The sequence below is a fragment of the Gasterosteus aculeatus genome, chromosome 11, assembly GCF_964276395.1.
Source record: "Gasterosteus aculeatus chromosome 11, fGasAcu3.hap1.1, whole genome shotgun sequence".
Taxonomy (NCBI): Eukaryota; Metazoa; Chordata; class Actinopteri; order Perciformes; family Gasterosteidae; genus Gasterosteus; species Gasterosteus aculeatus.
In genome coordinates, this window is record NC_135699.1 from 16,983,951 (window position 1) to 17,000,236 (window position 16,286).

Sequence of the window (16,286 nt, forward strand, 5' to 3'; positions counted from 1 at the left end):
GGCCGTCTGTCTGTGTGTGTCTGTGTGCGTCTGTGTGTGAGTTGATGTACATGTGTGTGTGTGTGTGTGTGAGACAGATGGAGAGAGACAGGTAGACAGACGCAGGGTATGATGGTGAATGTGAAATCAGTCTGCAATGTGAAGAGAAGACAGATCCATCACACCGCTGAGTGTCTGTGTGTGTGTGTGTGTGTGTGTGTGTGTCTGTGTGTGCGTCTGTGTGTAGTCCAAGTGTGCAAACAAGCCGTCACTCAGACCGCCTGTGACACTGAACTGCTAGGAAAGCGTTTGTTGTTGCCACCGTGCAGATAGTTTAACCCGGTGTTGACAGGCCTTGACAGCCGCATGTCACGGAGCAGGAGGCCGAGGCTCCGGGGGGGGGGGGGGGGGGGGGCGACGTGTTGGCCCCGGGGGTCAGAGGTCACGTGGTGACGGCCTTTGCTGCGGCTGCATCTCTAGCATTTTTGCACGCGGCCTCGCCGTGGAGGCCGCGGGCCATTAGCGTGCAGCAGCGCTGTATCATAGCCAGCGCACTTCATTATTTACGGCTCATTCGTAGCAGAGAACCTGCAGTGAGGAGGGAGAGGAGCCGGCAAGAGCATCGCAGCACAAACCGGCACGCGTTAAATCTTCAATTCAAAGTCGATCACTCTGAGCAAATAGCAATCTTTAGCGAGACGATTGCACTTTTAATCCGACCTTTACATCTGCAACACCAGATGAGACGCCGCCGCAATTAACCGAGGGGGGGGGGGGGGGGGGGGGGTACCCAACCAGGGGATTAGCGGATGGGACTGGCCGTCACACTCGCCCTCCCCGCCGCGACAGCACCCATCACCGCGGCGTCACTCATTTAACCGGCGTATATATTCTGTTGAATGCGTCGGCTGGCCTGGATCCGGGATGCTGAAACGAGCTCATAAATGAATGATGCGAGCTCATCGTCACGGAGACGCTGTGTTCAGAAGAGGCACAAAAAAAAAAGAGAAGAAATCAGTGATGAGAGACCATGTTAGAAAGATGTTACATGTCTGTGGCTCATCAGCAACCGGGAGCTGTTTGATGAGAGCAGCAGCAGCGGCGGCTCTCAGGTTACCGTCTGCATCCCGTACAGGGCTGAAACCCAAACTCCTGCTGGGAAGCAGACCAGAGGGGGGGCGGGGGGTGGGGGGGTCCCACCACAAAGAAGCTCAGTGTCTCTCTCTATTTGCAGTGCACACCTAGTTGCTTATTCCTCATCCGGCCCCTACAGCTCCATCTTCAGCGAAAACCAACCAAGTCAAATATCTGCTTCCCTGTTGGTGCTCGGGGGGGGGATCGGCCCGCTTTATACAAACTCAGCCAAAGGGTTTATTCCACGATTCTGGGCTTCTTCCCCTAAAAAGATGAATCATTGTGGGACCCGAACAGCTTTGTCTCATCATCAGCGTGTCTCACCAACTTCCTCCCAAATAAATGATTGAGGGGGGTGGAGGTGGGGTTCTAAACACTTCTCATATTCACATTAATTACCGCGTTCATTGTGCCCCAGGATGGAGCACAGAGGAGCTAATGACATCAAGAGACAAAGGACAGTGTGCATTTTAAGCAGAGCGAAGACATAATGAGACAAAGCTTCTGATGAAAACAGAAAGAAAAAAAGAAGCGGCTTTGTTTTGATGGGATTTTTTTTTCCACCTGTCACTAAAGGAGGAATAATGAAGCCCGAGCAGTACTGACTAAGTGATCTGTTTAGTGTGTGTGTGTGTGTGTGTGTGTTTTGGATTCAGAGCCTCCTTTCATGAATGAATGGAGCGGCAGCTGGAACATCTGGATCACCTTTCCCTTGCAGGCATCGATCAGAATCACTTTATACAACTTTTGCAATTAGAAAAGCAGAAAAAAGAATGACGGAGCTCATTGATGTGTGATCATCTTCACGTTGGAATAAACTGTGATATCTTCGTTCACTACTTGTCATTTAAAGGTGACCCCCCCCCCCCCTCTACACTCACCGTCTCTGCGGGGCGCCTGCAGCATGGAGGCGTCTCTGATGCAACGCGCCCACCTCTCCGCCTCCCGGAGGTTGGCGAGCGGGTCCCGGACCGGCGCCACCCGAAAGCGCTGCTCCACCCGCTGCCGCGCCACCCCGGCGCTCATCCAGCGGCTCTGCAGCGGGTAGAAGTAGGCGCTGAAGTAGGCGCCGACGTCCGCGCCGTCCGGCCCGCCGTGCGCCCGGCATCCCACGCAGTCGGTCATGTTAAACACCAGCGTGGCGCCGCCGGGCGACGCGCAGATCCTCCGGACGGTCAGGCGGCTCTGCGTCAAGCTCACCGAGCACCGGAGCCGGTCGTTGAGCGCGTCGGTGAACTCCCCGTACAGCACGCCCGCGACCCCGTTCCGCTGGCGGGATGGGTCCGGTTCAGAGTTCTCCATCCCGGGGAGGGGAGACAGAGAGAAGCGGGAGGGGGGGGGGGGGATGGAGAGGGGGGGGGGGGGTCAGCGACGCGTCCCGCGGGCCGGTGTGCGGATGGCGGCTGCAGACGGCCGCTCTCTCCTGTCTCAGCACCGCTGTGGGAGCCGGTGAGCGCGGCTCCCCGAGTCTCTCTCTCCCCCCCTCTCTCTCTCTCTCTCTCTCTCTCTCCCCTCTCTCTCTCTCTCTCTCTCTCTCTCTCTCTCCCCCTCTCTCTCTCTCTCTCTCTCTCTCTCTCTCTCTCTCTCTCTCTCTCTCTCTCCCCCTCTCTCTCTCTCCCTCTCTCTCTCTCTCTCCCAGTGACCGAGGGGGGGAACCGCAGTGATGGAGCCTGAGGAGCAGCCGACTGACAACGAGCATCATCATCAACATTTTAGCTTGACCTGCTTGCCGATGTCCACCCTAATAAGCCTTACAATTATGTAAAACTACAATAATGTTTAATTAAAACATAATTATATCAAAGTTAGTTATCTTAAAATCCAGATGTATTTGATTTCACTCCCATGTATGTTGTTGAATATGCATTTACAGGAAAACAACCAGCTGCTGGGAGGTTTTAAAAAGCTCTTAAGTGTTAAAACTACATAGATGTAATATTTATACCAAAACAAATTATATATTTATACTTTTAGAAATTTGTTAAATCATACCTCTATCAACATTGAGTTCATCTTCCTTTTATGGAACATGAACCTACTTTTCGCACGCAAATTGAACTTTAGCCACACCCAGTCAGTAATCACGTGGGACGTGACGTTTATGACGTATAAAAACGTCATCACGCCGGAGTCCGGTCCTTTTTCTCTCGCCGTTGAAGTCAGCAGCATGTCCTCCTCCAGCGCTCCGAACATGCAGCGGTCAGCCGGCACGAGGCCTCTCCGCCCGGCCGCGGACGAGCCGCCGTGAACAGGTAACGTCACGCTAGATGAACTAAAGTAGACGTAGTAATTTAACGGGGCGAGGCGCCTTCGTGGGAGTGGTGCTAGCTGCTAGCTAAGCTAACGCGTGGCGGAAGGCCGTATGGCATGATCCGTATCCACTAAAGGTTTATTCCATTTGCAATGTGTAAAACCAGTAAACCGCATCGTGGGATCCACATGGAAGAGCATTTTAACGCGTTGACTTTGTTGCAGGACTCGTTGGTCACTGTGGAATGAGGCTCCTCGTCCAGCCCACGTGGTCACGGCAAGACACGATGAAAGGTAACGCCGACTGTGCGTTATTATTATTCTATCCTTTGCTCTGCAGCACACGTGATGATCTTGTTATCCCTGTCTGAAATAACGCGTGCTGACATAAATTAAATCTGATGCCTGCTGATACCTGACGCGTGCGCGTGGTCTCGCGCGCTGCGGACCGAACGTCACATTTAATGGAATGTCTCGTCACGTGACAGGAGTGGATTTCAGCCTGGTGTAGTGGAAGACCGGAGCGGATCGTCCAGATTGACCCCCCCCCCCCCCTCCTCCAGCCAGCCCTACCCGGGGGGAGGGCGGCTTGAGGCCCTGTGAGAAGGTGTGTACCGCTCGGGCCTCCCGTGAGCTCCTGCCTGGTGTTCGGTGATGATAACCTAGGAAGTGCCGTCCGATGCGATAACTGACGATGGAATGAACTGTTACCTGAGGAACACCGTCACGCAGTTCGCTCGTGGTGGTGGTGGTGTTGTGCGCCGGTTACTGACTCGGATGTACTCTTCTCACCCCCAGGGTTTCTGTCTGCAACGCGTGCGGATGTTCAAGACGACACGGGGGAACGGAGAAGTTTCAACAGGTAAATGTGAAGCGGTGGAAGCGTGATGGTTGTAAAGCCAGTGATGAAACAAGTTATCCCTGTCTGAAATTAAGTGATGATTTAAGGTAACCTGAGGCTTTTGAACAAAGAAGCTGTGTGTTTGATGTCCATCGTTAAATGTTAATCTCACTTTTTATTCTAATTTGCAGATCAGATCAACGAGGTTGTGTCGACCAGTTTGGATGAATCCAGAACTCTGCTGCCACGTATTGATGATTAATGGAGTAGACTGATCTGAAACGTGTTTAAATAAAATGCTTAAAACATTGGACTGTTTCAAATATTCTATTGAACTGGTTAAATGTTTAGAATGCAAACTAAATGTTCAGTTTAGACCACGTATTGTATGAACTATTAGCTTTTTGAAATTCGAGGTGGGTAAACTGAATTGTGATTGTACAGACCTCGTAACCGAAGGCTGACTACTAGTTTAACGTCATAGTTCTAAAAGTCTGTGTTGCAGAGCAATTCACCTCCAGAACAGGTGGAGTAGCTCGCTTTTGTCGCATAAAACCTAGTGACGTCTGTGTGGAAGTCGTTGGATTTATTTATCATAGACTTTATTGCCCCGTGCGTCGCCGCTGATGCTTTTCATCGGACACATTTGTCCCGTATTTTCCTCCACAACTTTGTTCCCCTCGACCGGCGTTAGTGGAGATCTCCCTCAGTGAATAGTCCGCCAATGACTGCTTGTAGAAGCTGTCATATTTACGCATTTCTTCCCACAAAAGCTCTTCAATCTAATTGTTCTTTCCAACATTAATAATTTAATAATTTTTTTAATAATTACAGCATTGTGCTATGGACACAAATGTGAGACTCCGTAAAGGACGTAGTTAGACCAATCGCAGCCTTGTGCGCTGCGGGAGACTTGCGTCGCCTCAATTAGTTGACTCACATAGGTGGGTCTTGTGTCTGCGTCGCTCTGAAAACGCAGAAGCACAAACTGGGCTTTAAGGCTGAATCCTTGTGTTTGGATCCTGTCTGGTGTTGCCCCACAAGGCACTGATAGGAGGGCCGTAGACATGATTCAGACTACAGCATTTATGTTCAAAATGACCATTTATTTCTGATTAGTCCAGTGGGGAACTGAGGTGGGTAGACGCTATTTCTAAAATTCCAGAGGTGTGTAAAGTGTTTACCCTGCGCTTCAGGTGCGTAGTCACTAAATTATCCCTGGTCGGGGAACTATTACCTGATGAAACGTTGACCGTCCAGAATGTTTCTCAAAGTTCTCTGCGTTACTTAAATGACTTTAATCCTACGGAGTCACCCAGCATCTGGTGGTCAATTCACATTGAAAGTTGATCTGTAGGATTTCTTCTTTAAACTCTCTAAAAAGATCTGCTCCTCTTGGAGGTATTCTCGGTCCTGTTGGGAGGAAGAAACATTCAAAGTCAAATTTACTAAGATAAGAGTCGTTTAAACTAAAGTCGTTTGTGGGCAAAGCAGCTGAAAAACCGCTCTGGGTTTTATCTATAGTGGCATGATCTATAGATCTATAGGTCAAGATAAACATGATCACATGACTAAATTGAATTTGCTAGTAGTCAGGTGGCAAAGAGTCAAGACTTTACTCCCTGATTGGACGTCTTCCAGGCTTTTACTGTGAAACTCGACGAACGAATCCGTGTAACCTGGTCGCTGCTTTTCATGGGTTTTTATCTTCACGTTAAGCCCGTTACCTTTTCGGCCGTGTACTTCCACAGAGCCAGGCTCGCCTTGAGAGCAATGGACTGAGAGCTGGCGGACAACGGCGAGGGGGGGGCGTTCAGGGTCGACGACAGCACAGGATTTGGCAAAAATGAACCTGCATCTGCCGCTAGAGACGAAACCATAACGTGCCCCATTTAACGTGTGAAACAGCTACTCGTACAGGTGACTCAAACAGAGTTGACCTCACCTGGTCCGTCGGCTGGAATCCTCCTCCGCGGCGTGGAGGCCATCGCGGCGTTTGGCCTCAGCCTCTCGGGGTCGTCCTGCAGGTGACCCACCCTCGTCCGCTCCTGTGACGGCGGTTGCAGGAAGTCACGCGTCGTGTGTTTCTCCCGCACGCAGCACACCCCCCCCCCGCTCTGAACGCCGCCCCCAGGGACGCACCTGCAGGAGTCGCTGCTCTCGCTGCCTCAGCCGCTCCGTCTGGTCGTGGATGTTTCGGAGCCTCGCCTCGTGCTCGGCCTCCACCCGCTTCGCCTCCCGCAGCGCCCGCTCTCCCTCCTCGTACTTTGCTGCGGCGAGCTGCGTGGAGCACAGCGGGGGTCAGAGGTAAGACGACGACGCCGCGGCTGCTGCTGCTGCTGCTAGCGCTAACGGGACCGCGCGGGGGCGCCAATACCTCGCTAAAGGCCTCCACCTCGTGGGCTCGTGTCTTGAGTCTCACGGCGGCGCCGCTTATTCTCTCTTTCTCTCGGTCCAGTTCTTCCCTCAGTCTGTCCAGCGTCCCCCTCTCCTGCGCCGCAGCCGTCTCCTTCTGTTTCAGCTCTGCGCGGTGGAGCTTTAAGTCGGCTTGTTCCTACAACAAGAACAAGTACTTACACGTCCCATAAACACGTAGTCCCGTAGACACGGAGCTTCCCTGTGGCTCACCTGTGCCAGGCTGACGATGGAGCCCTCTCTCTTCTCCAGCAGACCGCTGACCTCCCGCTCGGACCTCTCGTGCCGCTGCTGCTCCCGGCTGTGGAAGTGCGCCCAGTCGGCGGCCAGCTTCCTCCTCTCCTCCGTGCAGCGCTGCATCACCGACTTCTGCTCCTCCAGCAGTGCACTCTGACGACAGAAGTGGGGGAGGCAGGCGGTAAGGGGAGGAGGGGGAGGAGGAGGGGTTCGGTTGACGTGGCCGTGACCTGGCTCACCTTGGCTCTCTCCAGCTCCTCTCTTTCCATGTTGATCTGCACGCTGAGGGCGCGGCGCTCCCCCTCCACGGCCCTTTGGGTGGACTCGGCCTTGGCCTGCTCCGCTGTCATCTTCCAGCGCTCCTGAGGCGGATGGATGTAAATAAACCGGAAGGTACCTCCCCGCTTTTTTTGTGCGTACTGCCAGGACAAAGCAGATGCAGGTATCATAAAAAACCCTGACCTTCTCGAGCTGTCTCTGCTGCTCGCTGAGCTGAGCGTCCATCCTGGAAATGATGTCCTTGAGGTGAACTCTCTCCTCGGACATGGCTTTCTGCTCCCGGGCCAGACGGTCCTGCATCACTGAGACGTGCATTCAGAGAACAACCGTGCATTTAGACAAACGTGCACGTTGACCCATTTGTACAAGGAGAGCAGATCTCTGTGTGTGTGCGTGTGTGTTTCTGAGGTACTTCGGAGCTGCTCGTCTCTTTGCCGGGCGCCGTGCTCCAGGCCGTGAGCCGTGTGTTCATGTGTGCTCTCCACCCGAGAACACAGATCCCCCAGCTGAGAGGAGAAGTGCTCCATCTGCTCCATCACCACCGTAAGAGACCTGGGAAACAATAATAGGAAGAGAAACCCAGACCTTCTAAGTAGAACAAAAGCATCCTGTTCTTGTTTGCTGTTGCTTCATTCTGTACATCAGAATTTTAAGCACTCATTCCTGGTATTATCAGCGCTGTCATCACTATTCTTAACAGAGCTGTCTTTTCTGTCTAATGGATTCTCTGTGCTGTCCTGCTCTTATGTCCATTCTGTACACATGACATACTTTACTCTTCTTCGCAGCGTGTGAAGCGCTCGATGTAAAACATGTATTCAATTCTAATAACTGTCATTATTGTATAATTGTAATTGAGGACATCTGACCTGGTCTGAGACGTTGCGCTTGTAACTGCATCGATCTCCTCGTCCTTTAATTTCTTCAGTCTCTGGATCTGGTCCTCGTGGTCTCTCTTCATCTCCAAGACGGACTTCCTGGTCGGCAGCGAAAGAGACAAATACAGCAATACATACAAATATGAATAACTTCAAGTGACGATGGCGGCCTTGTTACACAATCGAGAAAGAAGTCCCCGGTGCACCTCTGGAGGTCCCTGAGCCGCTCCACCTCTCGGTCTCGGTCTTGCTGGGCCTGAGCCACTTTGCGCTGGTACTGAGCCTGCAGCTCCGAGCGCTCCTGCTCTGCCGAGCGCGTCGCCGCGGAGAGACGCTCCGCCAGGTCCTCGCACTCCTGCCGCGCTTGTGCCTCCCTCTGGGCCGCCGATTCCTCCAGCAGCTTCACGCGGCCCCTGGAAGGTACGCAGGAGGGTGAGGCCTCTGCTGAGCCTGCAGACCTACGTGTGTACGTACTGTGTTTGAAGGATGACCCACTTGTGTGCGTTCTCCATCAGTTCCACATCCTGTTTATGCTGCTGCCGGACCTTCTCTAGCAGGATCTGGCTTTGCTCTCGCTCCAGCTGCAGAGTCTTCACCTGGACAACCACACAATGGGGGGGGGGGGGGGGGGGGTTGTGCATGTGCACAGAGGTGACATAGGAAGTAGAATATGGGGCAGCAGGGGAGGCCATCTATTAGTTTCCCTTAACAGCGCTGACGTACCTGTCCCTCCAGTTGGATGATGCGAGCCTGGTAGTCTGCAGGTTGCTGCGCTCTCTCTTGGAGTCCCTGCAGGGCCCCCCGATCCACGGCGCCCCCCAGGCCCAGAAACTGCTGGTGCATCATCTGTCACAGAAGAGAACGCGAGTCAACGACAAACCCGGGGATGGATGCGTCTTTGCATTTGAAATAAATCTACTTTCGATGTTCTCCACCTGCTGTTGTAGAAGCAGCTGCTGCAGACTGTCTGCTGACAGCGTCACCTGTTCAGACGATACAGACGAGGTCAAAACCAACCGATCAATCGATCATAACAGAACTGCCTTAATACAGAAAAAGCATCCAAACCTGTTGTTGGAGAGCAGGCGGCTGCTGCAGGGTTTCATCCGAGGCCTGACTTGGCCCCCTGGGTCCCTTGTGGGGTGGCGGGAGGTGGGGTTGGGCGTAGCCAACGCCAGCCGCAGAAACCGGCCAAGGACCAGTAGGAGGAGGAAGGCCACCTGAGGGAGGAGACAAGTTCAGAATGTGTCCGAGGTCTCCTTCAGCACGCAGGGCGGTTGCCGAGGAGCATCTGGAGGAGGTGGAGGGGGGAGGCGAGGCTGGGTGGTGCGAGAGGCGGCGCACAATGCGAGCGGTCGCAATCTCATCTGCTTCTACTGCAATCGAGTTGCCTGGGGAAGGGGCGTGGCTTCGAAGAGTCACCATTGTATCAGGAAACGTGATAGGAGAGTCATTATTGTGAAGAGCACCTCGCCGGGTCGTCTCTCCGGCGGGAGCGGAGCGAGCCGAGGGGCCGGCCTCACCGAGGAAAGTGCCGCTGCACGAAACAACAAGGAGAGTTTGTGGCGTCAGTGGATTCAGACCGATTTGATTTTCAGACGGATGAGAAAAGAACCTCACCTGGTTTCCTTGGGAGATGAGAGAGCGTCCTCTCGGCCTCCGGGAGCTGGTTTACTGAAACAAAGAGCAGCTCATGGTTCAGAAGCGAAGAACGAGCCCCTTCCGTCCCCGTGTGTGTGTGTGTGTGTGTCGTTTGTTCTTTCGTTGTGTACCCAACAGTCGCCTCCACGTCCGCGTCTTCTCCCAGGCCCAGAGAGTCTCTCCGCCTGGGCATCTGGGCCTCACGGGTCCACCTGCTCAGCGCTCCTCCTTCTTCCTCCTCACTCTGCTGGCCTCCACAGACCTGTTTGCTGAGGTTATCGGCCTGACCACCGGTCAGGGAGGGGCGTCTCTCTAGTGGGGGGGGGAGGCGAGACTCTGTGGGGGTCTTGGCCTCTTCAGCGTCGGCCACTGGGGAGGTTTGGTCGTCCTTCGTCTTGAGGCCCAGCCAGTCGGCCGAGGAGCGCCGAGGAGCGGAGGGGGGGGTGGTGGGGGTCGGTTTCTTCTCCGGGGTCGAGGGGCCGACGTCCTCGCTAGAAAACCTGCCCATGACACGAAGGATCCAGCGTTTAAGTTTACAACAGCGGCCAAAGAGGCCAAATAGGGAGAGTAGCACACACACACCTGACAGACTGCCTGCGGGACTGGCGCCCTTCAGCCGGGGCTCCTATGGTGGGCTGATAGGCGCCAAAAGTCAGGGAATCTTCTAGCGGCGGCACTGAGAATGGGAACAAAAGGCGTTATGGGAAAAATTTGGTGTCTGTTTTGAGATGCAGAGGACTCTTGTCACCTCTCGGCGGGGACGCCGACTCTTGGTTCTTCCTCTCGCCCGTCGGGGGTCGCTGTGACGTTGAGCTCCTCAGAATCTCATCTAGTTTTGTGCGAGGTCTCTGAGGGGGCTCGCTCCTGAGGACACAACGGGACGAAAAAGAGACACCGTTAAGAGAAAAGCCCAAGTTGTCCACGTTTGTCTTTGTTTTTAGCAGCATCCTCAAAGCCCAGAAGCAGAAATGACCTTTTCCCGTTGAACAAAAGCGTGGTCTCTTTTTTCTGGGGTTGGTTTTTATCGCTGTCAAATCCCAGAGCATCCATGAGGTCGTCTTCATCATCAAATGTGAGGCTGCTTTTCTTTTTTGCTGCCTTGGCTGAAAGGAAACACACACACACACACTGTACTCTGGTATTTGTTTGTGTGAAGTTTGGACACAAAGACGTGGGGAATCATTGAAAGGCTGACAGGTTTCACTCTTCAGGACAGGAGACGCTGAAGGAGACGGTGCAGATTTGGTTGTAGGTTTGGTCGTGGTTTCATCTGGAAGTAAGTCATCAAGATCCGCCAGCAGGTCGTCTGGATCTGCAGAGGGATTTACATTCACACAGACTGTAAAGCAGTAAATATGATCCTAATATGTTTTTAAACTTTAAAAATAAGCTCCACGTAACTGTGTTTTTTTTACAGTTCATTAGGTCGACCTGTTTGCACCAAAACAATAATTACTAGTGGTGTTGTATCGCATTCATTGACATGTACAGGGGGGGAATAATTGTACAGGTGTACCAAAACACAAACTGCGCACTTCTATGTCCCGATTGGTCCATTCGTGCAGGATGACCATCTCACAGCCACTGAAACTACCTCCGGATGTTGTTCAACCACCACGTAAAAGGCCAAAAACACGGACACCAAAGTACCTGTAGTGTCAGGTTTCTGACCAAGACCTTCTTCATCACCATCGTCATCACCAGTGTCTAAACGAAGGCAGCGGTTCAAGAGAAACAAAGCTACGAGTAAACCGCCGGGTAACATGGAGCTCGTCGTCGTAGCTGGACGGGACCGAGGCTCACTCACCGGAGAAGGTGAACTTCTTGTGGTTATTCGCCGTGGACGAGGGCGCAAAGGTTGTCCTCCTCCCTCCCGCGACGGGTTCATCTGAGGACGCAGGAGGAGACACGACTCTCTCTGATTGCTGCTGTGAACGCCAACTTCAAAGCTGGGAGGGATGCAAAGCGAATAAGGAGGGAGCAACGTGTGCGCTGAATTACCTGCCGCCTCTGGTTTTAATGTACTTTCTAAGGTGGACGTCTCTTTCCTCAGCCCTTCGTCACCAAGCGGCTTTGTTCGTGCAGGAGCTGAAATGGGCTTTTTCTTTGACGCAAAAAGGTCAGCGTCCATGTCGTCCATGTCCTGTGCAAGGAGATTTTTTTTTTTAAAAAGCAATGTGCTGACAGCTGAACTTTGTGCTTTTACGGAGTTTATAATGACCAACCTTCAGGTTCTTCAGTATGTCGTTTGGGTCTGCTGCTGAGACAGAGTCCTGGACGAAAAACAGAATATAAAGATTCAAATGCAAGACTGAACGTACACATTTATCTTTTCACATCTGTGTTTCCATACCTCAGTGTCCCCGTCCCTCTTTACCTCCTCTGCCAGCAGGCTGAAGATGTTATCAGTGGCAGAAGTACTGGAAAAGAAAAAAACAACAACTCACTAAGAGTTAAGATGTGTAATTGGTGGATTGTAACTCTGTGATTCTCCCAACTTACCGAGTTAAAGGTCCACTGCGAGTTGCTTTTCTCCTCACTGGAAGGTCTGGTGAGTGAGCTGTTTAACAGGAAATATTATACAACACAAAACTCACAGTCATAGCACAATAATATTGACAAATTGGTCTGCTTGCTGGTTTTGATCAACCAATAAACTGTCAAGCGAAGCATCTCCAAATGAACCAAGTGAAAAGGATATTATGTTACACCGTATTATTGTCCTTTATGATTAAAGATGCTTCATTCCGATTATACTGCTGATTATAAAACAACCAAAACACGAATGTTTTATTTTTGTTTATTCTATGTGACAAGCATTTTGTATCCTAAATGCTAAGTGAACGCATTTCTGTTTTCCTGCTAGAAAAATAATAATACTACAAGCATAAAACAACAACTATGCGGTATGTTACAGAATTTAAAACACGTAAGGAACTTACTTTTGGATAGTTTTCCCTTCTTTGCATCCTATAACGTTACACAACACGAAAATGTGATTTTACGTTTTGTCCAGCTGGAATAAATCTCGATAGCATATTAAAATGTTGACACTTTCACCAATTGAACTCACCATTTTGTAAAATCTCCTCCGCCAGTGATTTAAAACAGTTAGCTAATTTAGCCAGCTAGCCAGCCTAGCTAATTTAGCTAACGTTAGCTTATTAGCTAAATCTGATCAGGCGTCACCGGTCTCCATGGGTAACCAGTACTGCGCGTGCATGTAAACGACCCACTCGTCCATCGTGGTTATTTAACGTTAATGCCGCGCGTATTGTTTGGTGCTTTAATAACATCGTGTATCGTCATTCGGCTTCTTAGAAATCTCCCGGTTAAAGTTACATTAACGTTAAACATGGAAACGGAACGCGGTGGCGCTGCTACAGCTGTAGCACCCGGCGCGTGCGGGACAGACGCTTCCTGTTTTGCAGCCCGCAGTGCATTGTGGGTGTAGTAGTCTTAACGTGTCCTTTAAGGAAGCGGGTTTCGGTTTGGGCTGTGTTTAAATGCGGAGGTGCTTGTTGTGGACTTGTGAACTCTCGACGTCTTCCGCTGCTTTATTTGGTGAATCCCAACATTTTGACCACCAGGTGGCGTCACAGCTTAAAGAAGCAGTCAAAGGAAATCAGTTTCAACAAAACCGAAGAGCTGAATAATTCATATTCTAAAGCCTGCGCTTAATTCAGTTGGGTCTGGGTCTGATGTTACACTCTCAATCATCTGCTCAAAGCTCTTAACACTGTTTCTCCACAGTCGGGATGGTTTGCATTAGGTCCGCGTGCCAACGTCACGTGATCTTTCTTTTCGGCATTCCATCAAAACACAGATATTTGTCCCACGAGGGGCACAAAACAAGCAGACCCCCCCCCCCCCCTGTTAGAAACGTCCGGCCATGCATGACCCACACAAATATGTCTGTTGGATAATTGATGATGGGTTTGTTGCTTTGTGCTCAATGCAAATGTTCCGAAGATATCTAGATGGAAAATCATCCATTTACTCGATCAAGGCTGAAAATCACCATTTTCTAGAGATGATGATTGATTGTTGAGTATATGTGGAGGCAGAATTAATGGTTAGAATTAATTAATGGATTAATGGAGAATTAATGGATATGGAGGCTCATGAGGAAAATAAAGGCTGCACTGATGTCATTATTATACAAACAAGCTTCTTTTTAATAAATCATCAGCGAATCAGACACACTTGTTAAGTACAAGTGAGAGACACGATTCAGAAGAACACAACAGCACACAGTTGCCTTTGATTGCTCTTTTTTTTTTGCATTCACAACATAAACCCGAGACACATATCTTCCATTTATGATACAACACTTCAGCCACGTTTTATAAAGAAAGTGTAGGTCACTTATGAGATCTTACAGGAAGATACTCTTTAAATGCATTTAAAGAGTATCTTGCATCTTTCCTCATTCATATTCAACACATTAACAAAAAATCAACCCAGGAAAAAGCATTTTACAACTATTGCTCTTTTTTATGCAGAGGCACAACCCACAATTTACCATTTTTACCCTGATCAATATTAGCATCGTCCAGCATTGCACCGGTTTTAGGATGATTATACACATTTGTCTCTCGGTCGGCGTTTCCCAGCCTTGGGTCCAGCAGGCCTCATGGATCAGGTAGCCTGCGGGGAGACGTGGCGATGGCTCTCAGGTGCATCAGATCAGAAGGTCACGAGAGAAAGCTACAAAAAGGTCCCACTGTTGCGTCACGGTGAATATTACGTCTCGAGAGCAGAAATCCCTGGAAAAAAAGAAGAACAATAATGTCCATTTGTGCTCTTGTTCAGTCCCGTTGGAATGACTCAGCAATCAGCTGACGCTCACCTGACTCGATGGGAGCCGACTGCAGGTCAGGGTGCATCACAAGGGAAGAAAAAGCAAAGTCATGCCTAGAAAAGAAGCTGAACGGGTGTGTGCAACCATAGCAATACAAAAAGAAAGATAAGAACGTGCGATCTAATAGAAGTCTCCATAGTGACCTTTTCAGCCGCATTGAGCTTTGTGGTTGTAAAGTACTTATGTTGATATTAATACGCCTCAGAAGAGATGACTTCTGAATCATTTAGCGGTGTAGCAGTGAGGGCTTGAAAGCTAAATGTGGGGCAGGCGTCTCAGCTCTTTATGCATCCGTGTTCCACTGCTCCACTTTCCACTTGTAACCCCCCCCAAACACACACACACCACCTCCACATGAATCACAATGTGTCTTTGTCCGTCCGTATGTTGTCCTCTGTTGTGCACTTTTCTTTGGGCGGCTGATTTTCAATTTGAAAGATATTGATTTTACAAAAATGGTTGAACAAATTTAGCATTTTCCAGATTTTTGTTGCTAAAATAATAAATACGAACACTGCTGCCCTCAAATATTTTTAAGGCACTTTATTTTAAATTAGCCACGTGGTCCTTTAGTTGATGAGAAAACGACTCTACTTATTTATGTCTTCAGTAAACATTGTATATATGAGTTTATGGCCTTATCGTCTAGTTTCAAGTCTTCTTCCATTAATCATGATGCTCTTCTTACTAAATTATGGTACATTTAGAGTCAAGAATACTTTAGGGCGGGTCCATCTCGTGATTGACAGGTTGCAAACGCAAATCAGTTGCGACTTCTGGATTGAAAACGACAGTCAACAAGCTCGGTGCCCTTTTGATTTACATTCATATCCTCCTGTGGACGTCCAGCAGGCTGCACATCCTCAGTCCGACTCCATTGATGGTGTCCTTACTCTGCGACGCTCACTGTTGTCTTCTGGGGGTTTCTGCTGCTCCGTTGCTCTTCCTGTGAGGCGCGTCTTCGTCCCCGGTGTCCCCCTGCCTGCGATACAGAGGACAATACTCAAAGTAACACACCCCTTTCTCCAGACAGTGTGGGACACTCGTGAGAGCAATGGAGGCTTTCGCCTGCTCCAGAGCTCTGGTGCATGTTTTCTCCTCCTCAAATCAATGATGCACACACGTCTGTCCCAAACACACACGCACTGTTGCTCTATAAGTAGCTGATGTGCAATTATTTTGTGATATTTTACCCACAATCCACCAGCTGTTTGCGTCAGACCTGTTTCTAAGCGGGAATCCACTTTGGACCTTCTAATGAACCCGCTGGGCGCCTCGAGGGCCCCCGGCCCGGTACTCACGGTTGGATCTTGTTGGAGAACCACTGACGCAGGATCAGAGCGATGGTGGTGAGGACCATCAAAGTGGTGCACATGGTCCCGAAACCCGCCTCGTGGGGGGGGTCCCGACGATGCCTCACAGCGCCCGGCGGCGCTCTACTCCCATTGAAAGGCTTGAGTGGCAGAAAGGCGGAATTCTGTGGCGGAGCAGTCTGACTATTTCAGTCTCCCCCTCTTGGCGCTGGCTCATGACTGGGGGGGAGATTAGCTCGGAGGATTAGTTTGGATCAAGGATGGAGGAGGTAAACAGAGCATGCTGCGTGTTTTCTGTTACGAGCACAACCGCGGCCCGGCAACGTGCCGTCGATGCCGCTCCAAAGGAAATGAACATCAACGTTCTTCTGTGTGAAGGAACGCGCACACGTTGTGAAAGGGCCCGTTGAGATGAGCTCGAAGCGGCACTTCAACACCAAGTGTTCCTGAGACAT

General features: G+C 50.6%; 2 protein-coding genes, 2 long non-coding RNA genes and 2 other non-coding genes across 9 annotated transcripts in view; 3 read left to right on the forward strand and 3 right to left on the reverse strand.

Annotated features, from left to right (window-relative positions):
* The window catches only part of LOC120827599 (sphingosine kinase 1-like), a 10,477-nt gene extending 7,923 nt beyond the window's left edge, over positions 1–2,554 (reverse strand). Inside the window, exon 1 of the mRNA XM_040190630.2 lies at positions 1,995–2,554. Coding sequence (XP_040046564.2) covers positions 1,995–2,415 — 421 coding nt within the window. The 5' untranslated portion in view covers positions 2,416–2,554. The remainder of the gene's footprint in view (positions 1–1,994) is intronic.
* A 660-nt stretch (positions 2,555–3,214) lies between these two features.
* Positions 3,215–4,515, forward strand: LOC144384563 (uncharacterized). The gene is made up of 5 exons (XR_013451359.1): positions 3,215–3,365; positions 3,589–3,657; positions 3,852–3,970; positions 4,162–4,225; positions 4,396–4,515. It is a non-coding gene; the product is annotated as an uncharacterized LOC144384563 (long non-coding RNA).
* Positions 4,011–4,080, forward strand: LOC120828526 (small nucleolar RNA SNORD49). Its single transcript, XR_005713544.1, has one exon. It is a non-coding gene; the product is annotated as a small nucleolar RNA SNORD49 (small nucleolar RNA).
* LOC120828525 (small nucleolar RNA R38) lies at positions 4,258–4,327 on the forward strand. The gene has a single exon (XR_005713543.2). It is a non-coding gene; the product is annotated as a small nucleolar RNA R38 (small nucleolar RNA).
* A 774-nt stretch (positions 4,516–5,289) lies between the features above and the next one.
* fbf1 (Fas binding factor 1) lies at positions 5,290–13,213 on the reverse strand. 4 transcript variants are annotated; one of them, XM_040190625.2, is made up of 30 exons: positions 12,728–13,213; positions 12,597–12,624; positions 12,157–12,214; positions 12,008–12,074; positions 11,880–11,927; positions 11,656–11,797; positions 11,462–11,542; positions 11,305–11,361; positions 10,850–10,966; positions 10,628–10,757; positions 10,403–10,518; positions 10,237–10,330; positions 9,786–10,154; positions 9,634–9,687; positions 9,483–9,550; positions 9,082–9,233; positions 8,949–8,996; positions 8,737–8,859; positions 8,509–8,609; positions 8,220–8,426; positions 8,005–8,112; positions 7,548–7,687; positions 7,319–7,437; positions 7,096–7,218; positions 6,833–7,009; positions 6,582–6,758; positions 6,347–6,484; positions 6,150–6,252; positions 5,932–6,068; positions 5,290–5,617 (listed from the first exon to the last, which is right to left on the reverse strand). In XM_040190625.2, exons 1-30 carry the CDS (start codon positions 12,728–12,730, stop codon positions 5,534–5,536), a joined length of 3,369 nt encoding a protein of 1,122 aa, XP_040046559.2. In that variant the 5' UTR covers positions 12,731–13,213; the 3' UTR covers positions 5,290–5,533. The 4 variants fall into 4 exon arrangements, with proteins under 4 accessions (XP_040046559.2, XP_040046561.2, XP_077940253.1 ...); XM_040190627.2 differs by lacking the exon at positions 11,305–11,361; XM_078084127.1 differs by having other exon boundaries at positions 9,082–9,550.
* Positions 13,214–13,805: 592 nt separating this feature from the next.
* LOC120827601 (uncharacterized) lies at positions 13,806–16,052 on the reverse strand. Its single transcript, XR_013451360.1, has 4 exons — positions 15,820–16,052; positions 15,342–15,500; positions 14,507–14,525; positions 13,806–14,423 (listed from the first exon to the last, which is right to left on the reverse strand). It is a non-coding gene; the product is annotated as an uncharacterized LOC120827601 (long non-coding RNA).
* Between the last annotated feature and the right edge of the window lie 234 nt (positions 16,053–16,286).

Excerpts from the sequence above, each read along its gene's own strand:
- fbf1 (XM_078084127.1), bottom strand. Across the intron at positions 9,688-9,785 it reads GACGTGGAGGCGACTGTTGG|TAAACCAGCTCCCGGAGGCC; the intron begins GTACACAACGAA and ends TCTTTGTTTCAG. Across the intron at positions 7,219-7,318 it reads AGCAGAGACAGCTCGAGAAG|GAGCGCTGGAAGATGACAGC; the intron begins GTCAGGGTTTTT and ends CATCCGCCTCAG.